This window comes from Stegostoma tigrinum, chromosome 25 (assembly GCF_030684315.1).
Source record: "Stegostoma tigrinum isolate sSteTig4 chromosome 25, sSteTig4.hap1, whole genome shotgun sequence".
Classification (NCBI taxonomy): domain Eukaryota; kingdom Metazoa; phylum Chordata; class Chondrichthyes; order Orectolobiformes; family Stegostomatidae; genus Stegostoma; species Stegostoma tigrinum.
Window position 1 is genome coordinate 27,900,078 of NC_081378.1, and position 12,604 is coordinate 27,912,681.

The 12,604-nt window shown below is 42.3% G+C and overlaps 1 protein-coding gene across 2 annotated transcripts in view; it reads right to left on the minus strand.

The window, feature by feature from the left end:
- Nucleotides 1-1,512: 1,512 nt before the first annotated feature.
- The window catches only part of panx2 (pannexin 2), a 51,058-nt gene continuing 39,966 nt past the window's right edge, over nucleotides 1,513-12,604 (minus strand). Inside the window, exons 3-4 of one of the 2 annotated variants that reach the window (XM_048553695.1) lie at nucleotides 7,908-9,341; nucleotides 1,513-2,640 (exon numbers count right to left, since the gene is read on the minus strand). In XM_048553695.1, the coding sequence (XP_048409652.1) occupies nucleotides 2,261-2,640; nucleotides 7,908-9,341 (1,814 nt within the window). In that variant the 3' untranslated portion in view covers nucleotides 1,513-2,260. The remainder of the gene's footprint in view (nucleotides 2,641-7,907; nucleotides 9,342-12,604) is intronic. The other variant, XM_048553696.1, reaches the window with a different exon arrangement.

The following is a 12,604-nucleotide window of genomic DNA, read 5'->3' on the forward strand; positions in this document are numbered from 1 at the left end:
TGTGATTCACGCACTCGCACACCCAGATCCCTGTGCACCATACAGTTCTGCAATATCTCTACATTTAAATACTATGCTATGTTTCTATCCTTCCTACCAAAGTGGACAAGTTCAAATTTTTTTATATTGTACACCATATAGCAAATGTTTACCTCGACCTAAACTATCAGCCTTTGAAGGCTACATTTGTCCTCGTAACACCTGAATTTCTTGCCTAACTCTGTGTCATCAGCAAATTTAACAACCATACATTTAGTTCCTTTATCCAATTAATTCATATAACTTGTAAATGTTTGAGGCCCTAATACCGACCTTTTTCATGGGAAGCTTCACTTGTCACATTACGCAAACCTAAAAAAGATCCACTTTTGTCTGCTCGCTGTTGCTGTTAGCGAGCTTATCATTTATTCATACTATTATGTTATCTAACACCACGAATAATCTTTGATGTGGCAATTTGTCACCTGCCTTCTAGAAATCTGAGTACAGCACATATACAGATTCCTCTTTACCCATATCATTTACTATATCCTTAAAAAATTACAGGGAGTTGGTAAGGCATAATTTCCCCTTCACAAAACCATGTTGAATCAGCCTGATTAAACTGACATTTTCTAAATGCCCAGACTCTATCCTCCTTAATAAGAATTCCAGCATTCTCCTTATGACAGTTAATACGTTGTCTGGCCTGGAGGTGCTGTTCTTGTTGGCTGTTTCTTCCTCTTTCTTGATGGGAGGAGTTATGTTTCCCATTTTCCAAACTGATGGACCTTTCCAGAATCTAGAGAAATCTGCAAAATTAAAGTTGATGCATCTACAACCTCAACAGCCAATTATTTTAAGGATTAAGTCCGTCAGCATCTACTGCCTTGACAGTTTTCAATTCTAATAATTTTCTCAGAACTGTTTCCCTTGTGAATGCAATTGTTTTAAGATACATACTAAGACAGGTCATATTGGATAACCCGGAGACAGCAAGGTCAAACTGTTAGCCCCACCTAAAGCAGAAATTAACCTATCAGGGATTCCATGTCAAATTCAGTAAAAAAAAAGTGTCATCTGTGCCATGTCAGTTCTGTGCAATATTTTTGGCATGATGTTGATTTAATTGATGGTACTTAAGATGATTGTTGTGGCCACCTAAGAACAGTGAAGCTTTCATTTCTCTCCTTACTGGAGTATGGCACCAGGAGGAACAGGGAGGGTTCCACAATGAGATTGTGGCCTCATGTTGTTATTACGCGGAATAGACATCTAGCTCAATTTCCAGTGAGCCTTGAGTTTTTAAAGCATCATCAAGCATCTATTATGGTGGACCTCCCACTCATAATGATTCCTAGCACTATAAAAATTTCTTATCCTATATTTCAAAGTCATGCATTTTCACAACTTTGTCAGAAGGCTTCGAAACACTAGGTGGAGGCAATGACCACATGTTATACTAATGGTAATAATTAGAACTGTAATATTTACAACAAATACATATTGATAAAAATTATTGCTACCCTTTAATTATACAATCGGTGTATTTATGTTTTGTAAGAAATGGAATACAGAAATCTCTTGTTATTCTACTATTTAAGGTAACATTTTCAGCAAATAAAATCCAAAGCATAAAAATCCTTAAAAGTTGAAGTAAAAAGTAAACAGGTTACAGCTGCTTTGGAGTTTTGTGATTCTTGTTACTGTTTATTGCATTTTTGTGCTATGAAGTAGCTTTCTTGCTAATGTAGTGAATAAAAGATGTGTAAAAATAAACTGTGTAAACATTTATTGGTTCTTTATTGGTATCATTTCGAACAAAGAACCAGTGAAGAGTACTTTCTTCTATTCTCTGTGTCAGCATCTATTCAATAGCACTGCATGCTTTTGCTTTCTGACAGCAAGACTTACTAATTATAGTCCTTAAACTGTCTGACTGTAAACTCCAGTTGGTAACTCCATCAATTCTTTGTTGCATTGCGCTGCTGGCAGTTTTAGAATAGATATTTAAACCTAAGTAACAATTAATAAAGCTAAGCACCGTAAAATATATTGAGTCATGAGAGTTTTTGATTCAAAAACAATTTTTCTGCTTGGGAAACACACCCATTAGCTATTTTGCATCTAAGGAAACTCATGGGGGACACATTCAGAACACTATTTGCTTTATATGTTAGTTACTGAACAGATGGAGAGGTTAGTACTTCTGCCAATTTCATCTCCCAATGATGCAATATCAACCATATGATTGAACTAATTCTACTGCATATCTAATTTGTTAATATTCTATCGTGCTAACCATTACAATAGGGTCTTCAAATGTAGCGAGTAATATCTTCTCTGGTGAACGCGTAGGTAAATCTGTTGCATCTGCAGAGGAAGTGACTCTTGCATTTAGAAAGCTGGAGGAAAATGCTTCATCCTCGCGATCTTCATAAAGTGCTGGGATGTTTTGGATGTTGATTAAGGGGTGAGTAGGGTTGCGGTTGAACTGGGCCTTTGTTTCACAGACATCCTTTTCTAGATTGGATGGAACTGTTACAGTTGGCAAGTTGTTTGTGTAGTTGGTAGCATAGGCTTTACTGATGGGGAGAGTTAGGCAGCTCTCTGATGAATATTTAATATTGCTTGCAGCACCTCCTTCAGACAGATTACTATCTATGAGAAATAACTTGTTAGAGTTCAGATAGTCATGAAAAGAAAACATAAAATGTCAACATTAATATCGCTCTAAACTATTGCAATCTGCAATTAAATAACCAAAAACTGTAAGTTCATACTGCTAATATTGTAAATGACTATTTCGACTCTTATTCCAAATTATAGAGGAATAACGTACGCTTCTTTTACTTACATCACTTGGAGTTTATGGTTAACAGTGTTAAGAGCCAAAGTTGAAGGGTTTAATGGGCTCCAGAACAGTAACTTTCCCTACTGGCACGGCTTTCAAACTAGTGCTGCCTATAAATAAACTGTGGCCACCAGGAATATTGCAGCCATCAAGCAGGGTGAGCAGCCCATCAGATTGAAGAATTCACATGGGCATCACGCCAGGGATTAAAAACAATGCAGATACAAAATCCAGATTGGGACATATTAAGATAGAAGTTGAAATAGTATAAGGAACTTCATAACTAGCTTTATCTGAAAAATTTTGTGATCATACTCTAGGGAACAGCATTCACCATGTAGCATTCCACAGCGCGCACATTGTTTGAAGGAAAAGACGCATTGTGATTTTTAGGAGTACAATATCAATAACAATGACAGTTGACAATTATTTTATCATCCACCAACCCTAATTGGCCTTGCACTCAAAACTCAAACAGACTTCTGACAACATTCAATAGCAGTGGGGTGAGGAACTGGAAATTATTCTGAGGCTGGGGACTTGATTCAGAAATGAATATCCATCATATGATTCTCTTGTTCTCCTTCTTTCGTTCCTCCTTCACATTTCTTGCCTTCACCCTGCACCTTTACATTATTTTCATTTTTCCTTTCTTTTCCACTTTATTTACCTTTGGTTTAATCTCTTTCTCCCACTGAATGTCCGTAGCAGTTTTACTTTCCCTTTAAACAGGCCACAAATTGGAAGGGAACATTCCGGGTGGCTGAAAGAATCTGAAGGGTTAGAGAAACGGGGAAGAAACTAGAAGTATTGAAGGGGAATAAGTGGGAACCACTGAAGTAATAAAAATAACAAGAGAGAGAAGAGTAAAGCTTCTGTTGTTACTAGAGGAGCACATGGCTGTGAATGAGTGCTGGCAGTGCTCAGGAGCACACTGTTCTATAGACAGACGACTTTTGTTTTTTGCACACTGACTGGGGTCAAGGCCATGTTGCAGTCCCTGAGAAATCTAACCCTATTGATCATAAGGGGATATCCATGCACGTACCTATGCTTGTTTACAATGTTTCTTATAAGAGTGGCAGATCTGTCCGAGGTTAGAATGGACATAGATGGGGTTTAAAATTCTGGCTGACTGAATAGTTTTCTGATGTAGGTCTGTCTATGTTTTGAGAAGGTATGTTTGAGGTTCAAATTTTAATGTTTTGAGATTGTTACTCAGAAGTTAAGTGTTACTTACATGCCACCACAGCCTGCTATTTCTCTCAAGTTGGAAAGCCACAGAATCTCCCTCGAACTTTGACAGCCTGCCCTGTTCCCTGACCTGACCTTTAAATGTAAAATAAGCCAGTGTCCATCCAAATTAAGGGAATGCTTCTGTGGAAATCGCAAAAAGAGAGCGTTTTTCCCTAATGGTGAGTTCAGGGCAAAGGAACAATCTCAATTTCTGCTTTCTGACCCCTGAGGGACCAGCTCCAGGTTGCTGGATGTGATGCGCATTTAATTAGGTGGAGACTTTGTAATACAGCAGAAGTCTGAACAGTCAGTAGCCTAAAGGGTGTAAGATAACACAGTGTGGTGCTGCAGAGACACAGCAGGTCAAGCAACATCAGAGGGGGAGGAAAGCTGATGTTTCGGGCCTAGACCCTTCTTCAGAAATTAAGAAGATGTAGGGTGTGTTGTGTTTCATATAGAAAGGATAAGAGGAGTTTGAAGTCAAGTTTCTGGGTACATTTCTGATTTTTCTGCTTATTTCATAGATGACTGCTGTCTCAAACACTTTATTTGAAGACATTTATAATGGAATGGGTGAAGACCCACTCAGAGGCTTCTTATTTTTGATTGAATCTGGTTGGGTAGTAATCTTTGGCTGGAATGTGACTGTAAAATAATTGAAAGTGCTAAGGTGTTTTACATAATGTAATCAGCAATTAACGTAAATTGAACATAATTCAAATGGAATGTTGAAAATTAAGGGAGGCAAAACACATAATGGAAAAAAGGAAAACTTACAGATGATACAGATTATGAAATAGTGCTCAAAGCACAGATACTAATCATAACAAAAAGAAGCAATTTTAATATGAAAAACTGTCTGACAAAAATGATTTTTTAATGACAAAATACACATTTCAGCAAATGAAGCATACAGGTTTTTCTGTTTGGATGGCAAACACATAAAATTTACCCACAACCAGATTTTGTAATGTTGCAACTTCCCTTGTATTGCATATATATATTGAAGATTATGTTTGAGTTTTGCTGAAAAACAGCCATACTGCTGAAGCTTGGTGTCTTGCATTCATCAGGAGAAATGCAAAGCAATCAAGTTTTAACGGAAAGAGTAAACATCACTGCAAGCACAAAAAGGTGTGGAATCATTGGGAAGTGGAGTCTGGTTGGTCAAAGTGCTGAGAAGGAGAATGCAACCAGGATCAATTATCCCCCAAGCTTCTGTTTAAAGTCAAGAAGGGCTAATCAGCCCTGGTTCATTGAAGCACAGCCATGGGGAGCCCATGAGGGAATAGATAATGGTGCAATGGTTGGACATGTTCTTTCTGTTTGCATATGAATTTTATGTATAGCTTCCAACCAACATAAATGAGCCACACTGTGGGCCTGACTCCCCACCTACGTCCGTGACACCACCCACGCCCTCCACCTCCTCCAGGACTTCCAAGTCCCTGGCCCCCAACACCTCATATTCACCATGGACGTCCAGTCCCTGTACACCTGCATTCCGCATGGAGATGGCCTCAAGGCCCTCCGCTTCTTCCTGTCCCACAGGCCCGACCAGTCCCCCTCCACCGACACTCTCATCCGCCTAGCTGAACTCGTCCTCACACTCAACAACTTCTCTTTTGACTCCTCCCACTTCCTACAGACTAAGGGGGTGGCCATGGGCACCCGCATGGGCCCCAGCTATGCCTGCCTCTTTGTAGGTTACGTGGAACAGCCCTTCTTCCGCACCTACACAGGCCCCAAACCCCACATCTTCCTCCGGTACATTGATGACTGTATCGGCGCCGCCTCTTGCTCCCCAGAGGAGCTTGAACAGTTCATCCACTTCACCAACACCTTCCACCCCAACCTTCAGTTCACCTGGGCCATCTCCAGCACATCCCTCACCTTCCTGGACCTCTCAGTCTCCATCTCAGGCAACCAGCTTGTAACTGATGTCCATTTCAAGCCCACCGACTCCCACAGCTACCTAGAATACACCTCCTCCCACCCACCCTCCTGCAAAAATTCCATCCCCTATTCCCAATTCCTCCGCCTCCGCCGCATCTGCTCCCACGATAAGACATTCCACTCCCGCACATCCCAGATGTCCAAGTTCTTTAAGGACTGCAACTTTCTCCCCACAGTGATCGAGAACGCCCTTGACCGCGTTCTCCGTATTTCCCGCAACACATCCCTCACACCCCGCCCCCGCCACAACCGCCCTAAGAGGATCCCCCTCATTCTCACACACCACCCTACCAACCTCCGGATACAACGCATCATCCTCCGACACTTCCGCCATTTACAATCCGACCCCACCACCCAAGACATGTTTCCATCCCCTCCCCTGTCTGCTTTCCGGAGAGACCACTCTCTCCGTGACTCCCTTGTTCGCTCCACACTGCCCTCCAACCCCACCACACCCGGCACCTTCCCCTGCAACCGCAGGAAATGCTACACTTGTCCCCACACCTCCTCCCTCACCCCTATCCCAGGCCCCAAGATGACATTCCACATTAAGCAGAGGTTCACCTGCACATCTGCCAATGTGGTATACTGCATCCATTGTACCCGGTGCGGCTTCCTCTACATTGGGGAAACCAAGCGGAGGCTTGGAGACCGCTTTGCAGAACACCTCCGCTCAGTTCGCAACAAACAACTGCACCTCCCAGTCGCAAACCATTTCCACTCCCCCTCCCATTCTCTAGATGACATGTCCATCATGGGCCTCCTGCACTGCCACAATGATGCCACCCGAAGGTTGCAGGAACAGCAACTCATATTCCGCCTGGGAACCCTGCAGCCATATGGTATCAATGTGGACTTCACCAGTTTCAAAATCTCCCCTTCCCCTACTGCATCCCTAAACCAGCCTAGTTCGTCCCCTCCCCCCACTGCACCACACAACCAGCCCAGCTCTTCCCCCCCACCCACTGCATCCCAAAACCAGTCCAACCTGTCTCTGCCTCCCTAACCGGTTCTTCCTCTCACCCATCCCTTCCTCCCACACCAAGCCGCACCCCCAGCTACCTACTAACCTCATCCCACCTCCTTGACCTGTCCGTCTTCCGTGGACAGACCTATCCCCTCCCTACCTCCCTACCTATACTCTCTCCACCTATCTTCTTTACTCTCCATCTTCGGTCCGCCTCCCCCTCTCTCCCTATTTATTCCAGCTCCCTCTCCCCATCCCCCTCTCTGATGAAGGGTCTAGGCCCGAAACGTCAGCTTTTGTGCTCCTGAGATGCTGCTTGGCCTGCTGTGTTCATCCAGCCTCACATTTTATTATAATGTTAAATTAATCTTGATGATACAAGACACAAATTTTTTTTGACAAAATCCAATTCTGTATGATTAACAGTTTTATATTTGTTAACTATCAACTCCAAACTAACCCTTAAATGTAGAATGCCATTGGGCTCAATGTGCAACAAGAAAGAAATATTTTTCAAATAATTGTATTACTTCAAGGATGAATGGGAATCTCTATTAGTGCAAGTTTGGAATCTACGTCCTTTTTTTATCTCTGCAATTGCTAAAGCAGAATTGTTCATCCGAGTAGGTCAGTTTGATCTCTCATTATTCCCTGCAAATTCCACCGCCAAAAGTATCTTTTGCCACAACTATTTGCAGAGTATATTTTGTGGCCTGTTCTCTGACTGCAAACCTCTTAATTAAAACCTTATTCAAAACGGACCTAGCGAATTATGGCGTATAAAATAATATAGTTCAAATATGCATAATATCAGTCTGCAGAAACTGCAACTGCATTTAAAATAAATATTATATCCGCTCATCCATTCCTTTAAGACGATTTGATTAATGAATTTTCAGTAAATTCACACTTCACCTTTGATAGGAGATGGTACATGTGTCAACATGTTCTCCTCTGAGTGTAAGAAGTTCCCATCCTGACTCTTAGAAGTGCAAGTTTCCTGATGTGGCCTGGTCTTTTTGCTGGTCACAATGCACGGATGAACATCCAAAGACAAGTGCCGACTGTGCTTTTTCTCACCATTGACAGTTGTGTTCCCTTCGCTTTTACTGGAAGATGAATCTTGAAAATATTTCGAAGTCGAGTCCAGGAGAGGAGCGGCGAGACCGTCCGTCGCTGTTTTTCTCCTTGCGGGTTTGGGTTTCTCCCCCTTGTTGTTTTCCAACTTGAAGGCACTGGAGGGCTCTCTGAAAGGCTGGTGCAGTGGGTTGGTGGTTGGGATCCATTTCATTTTCTTTCGGGGCCTCTTTATGATGAGCTGCTCGTTGTTGTCGATGTCTGCGGGGTCCACACTGGGGTCAATGGTTTGGATACCGGCATCGCGCATGGTGGGAGTGACATCGTGGTTAGACTGGGCCAGAGCGGCCAGCAGCTGGCGCACCACGTTGTCGTACATCAGGTCGCTCTCGTTGGTGATGAAGTCCAGACGGTTCAGCGACTTGATGTGGTCGCGGTTTTCGTTGCAGAACAGGGCGAGGATGTTGATGTCGCAGAACTGCGACTTCTGCCACTGCTTTTTGGTCTTGATGCCGACCTTATGCAGCTTGTCGAAGATGAAGTTGGACTTCCTGACGATGAAAAGATGGATGAGGTTGATCAGAATGATCAGGTTGATGAAGCACAGCAGTACAATGTCCACGATGGCGATGATGCGCTGCATCTGCACCGAAGGCAGCTTACAATTGACATGGACATGGAGTGCCTCACTGCTGGACAGGTCAGGGGGCTCTCCCAAAGGACAAGTGAACTCGTTCTGTTTCTGGTTGGCGTAGTACGTGCACAGGTAACTGATTGGGATGATACTGAGGAACACCACCGACAGTTGCCGCGACAGGTAAAGCCTGGCCAAGAAGTTACTCTGGCCTCGCCGCTCCAGGTATTTCTCGAACAGGTTCTGCTCCGGGCTTTTCTCCTTCTCCGCGTTCTCAATGATCTCCCTTTTCTCCTTCTCCGTGATGCCCGCCCCTTTCGATTGGATCTGCTTCTCGATTTTGGGAGCCCTCCCCTCCGCGGCGCGGTGGTAGCAGTTGTCTATCTCCTGAAGCAGGAAGTTGAGCTCCGAGGTCAGCCTGGTGGATGCCAGGAACTCCCAGCCCAGGGCTGGGATGTACATGATACCGGCGAAGGCGAGCAGCGCGTACGGGAGGAACTTGTGCTCAAACAGGGATGGCCGCTGACTCGGCTCCACACCCGGCACAGCATCTCTCAGCTCGGTCCAGCAGTATCCTCGGGCGTATAACGCCTGGTCACGGGTGAAATTGTTGGGCGTGTAACAGTATATCGACTCTTCTGTATAACAGAGAGAAAAGTCACGGTTGTTTTTTTTTAATCCTGTCAATGGTGCTCTGTAAATTAAACATTTTAAATAACTCAATCAATTGTATTACATTTCATTTTCCAAATGTTGACATCTGCCTTGAAGTCCCAATCCTTAATTTGTTCTACTCATTCCGCTAATCACACACATCTCGTCTCCCTTCTGTTGCATTGCTGCCAGGTTTTACTGTTTTGAATTGCCTTAAGGAAGCACGTAAACCTAATCTTCTGAAAAATAACTTTTTTCTCTCTGTACGAAACTGCATAAATACCAAATTATTTCTTCGGGCAACTCGTGAATCCTACTTGGCTTTGATTGTGGGGATGGTGCTGATAGTCCTAACAGTGTAGGTGATATTTACAACATCTACTGATCCAGCTAAGTTTTTGGGCCACATTAGGGTAGCTTCATGGATGGGCGGGCAGTGCGTATGTAGGTGCCACTGGTTTTCTGACACCACCCTAGCATTGTAGCTGGGAGTGAGTTGGGAGTGAAGGTGATGCAGGGTTACCCTCCTCAAAGTGTTGGAGAGAGAGTGCAGCACCATTGATCTCATTAAAGGCCTCATGTCAGAGACTGATTCAAATATTACAGCTAGCCTCCAGGTCCCTGGAGGTGTTCGGGGAAGAGCTCAGATGCCAGGAGAAGGTGACATCCTGATGCCAGTGTGGGAACTAGCCCTCCAGACAGGCTATAGACACTGCCAGGGTTGAGTGGCAGCCATCAACCACCCTTTGCAGGGCATTGCTGTCTCCCTTTCCCAAACAGTGGTAGCCTGACTCCTGAGGATATTTGTTCAATTTAAAGTGTTGGAGAGAGAGTGCAGCACCATCTTGGAGTACATTCTCTCTTGCTTATCTGGAAAGGCAAGTATTGGCTTTGTAAATACTGGGGGGATTCCTATTGACCTCCCAACTTCAAGAGCCTATGAGCCATCTGGATGGTAAGTCCACCCTCTAGGCACAAATTGACCAAGAAAATCACCTTGTAAGCTCCTGACTCCTATTTGACCATGACAGCAGTTTCCAGAGCCCTAGTACAGAGAGAATGTAGCACAGTTGTCAAGTTTCTGATTGAAACCTCTCCTCTGAAGAATGACTAATGTTAGAAAATTATTTATGAATAACGTCTTCAATTGTTAGGGAAATGTGATGGTCTTTTAACACTATAGCTATGCAAATTTAAATACTTAATCTCAGTCTCTACATTTCACTCATACAAAATTTCACAAGTGGTTATGAAATATTCTTATCCAACAACTATGCAATGCTTCAACTGATTTTCACTGTAGCTTATAGGAGGCAGACTGCTGTAGTACAAAGCAATCCATAGTTATAGCGAGTACATTTTCCAGAGTTAAGATACTTTTTATCTAGGCTAAATTTAAATTAAGCTAGTGACCACCTGGAAAGCCTCCAGTTGATTGTCACCAGGATATTTAGATTAGAGTTCAGGCAAAAAGAAGCTCCTACTCTGGAGGCAGCAAGACTTAGACTTCTTCTGGGGAAAAAGAAACAGATGTAATGAAAAATGGTCCTCTAACTTTCGTATCTGAGTTCCAAACCAACCTTATAAAGACCACAGGAGATCTCTCTGCATTGCATCAGCCATAGAATTTAGCATCATGGTTATGCTTGAACAAAATTATTTTAAATTTGACCATCTGCATAGTTTTGAATCTTCTTCAGAGATTGGTTTGAAGCAAGAAAATAATCACAACTATAATCAGATAGCAACTTCAACATTCAGATTACAAATTTACCAGAACTGTATGATGTTCAATTGTCAATAGTATCTAGCTTGAGTGTTAGTTCAGCATTTGACTGTACCATAAGCAGTGTAATAAACTGACTTGAAAGACAGGATGCTTTGCTTTTGGCATTGTAGTGTCATTTAATCTTGAAATTATTTTTTAACCTGGGCCATTTGAGATTTGATGAACGTCATGCCTCATTATTTCCTTATATTGCAATAGCCAATGTTTGTACAGTGCGTATTGAATTAAACTTTATAAATAAAAATAAATAATGAAAAGCCACTGGTATTGCCTGGCTGTAAAGTAATTTTGTGAGGGTTCAAGTCAATGGTCATTTTCACTCCACCAGGATAATGCAAGTACTATTATTAATGAAAAGAAAAGTAGGAACACATGGTTTTCATGCCACCAAATAAAGTTAATATTGTGAACCATGTTTTCATGCAATTTAATATTTGGATGAATTTTATAAAATGTGTTGGAAATGAAAGCTACATTATGGAATTGTCTAATGATTTTTAATATGTAGCTTCAGTTACTTGTGGTGACCAGTGCATTCAGGTGTCTTTTTTTGCTTCTTTCACAGGGTTTCAGTTTCACTGGCCAGGCAACATTTATTATCTAATTGCTGTTGCTGTGGATCTGGAGTTATATTAGGCCCCAACAGGCAAGGTCAGCTGATTTATTTTCCAAATTTCAATGAACAAGTTGGGTTTTCGGATCATTCAAGACCCCAAAAGTGGAGACTAGCCTCTTCCAGATTTATTTATTTAATTCAAATTCCACTGGCTATCATAGTGGGATTTCAACACATCTGGATCACTAGTCCATTTTGACATTGTAGCCCATTTAACGCTGCAGCTACCAAAAGCCATGTAGTAAAATGAGCCATTAAGAAAGAACCATTTGGCACAAATTGAATCAGTTTTTATTCTCTCATTAATAAAGTCTTTGTTTATGCTAACTTATCCGAAGTCTGTTTATCCCAGGCTTTGTCAGAGGATAACTGACATAGTACAAACAAATTAGTGGACATAGGATTTGTGCTAATGTGGTTCATTCACAATTAAGAAGGACAACTTAGCACAATGAAGCAAAGTTGCACAGTTCCATTGTAATGTGTCACACAATGTTAGGGTGAACATTCATGATTTTTTTGTGTAAATTATTGATCTCAGCATTAACATTCTGAGAGACCAGTCATTTTTATTTGAGGAGTAGATGAGGCAATGGCTTAGTGGTATTTTTGCTAGACCATTAATCCAGAAACTCAGCTGATATTCTGGGGAGCTGGGTTTGAATGCCACCACGGCAGTTAGTGTTTAGGTCAATAAAAATGATCTGGAATTAAGAATCTACTGATGAATATGAATCATTGCCAGTTTTTAGAAAAACCCATCTGGCTCATTGATGCCCTTCAGGGAAGGAAATCTGCCACCCTCACCTTCTCTAGTCTATGTGTCTCCAGACCCACAGCAA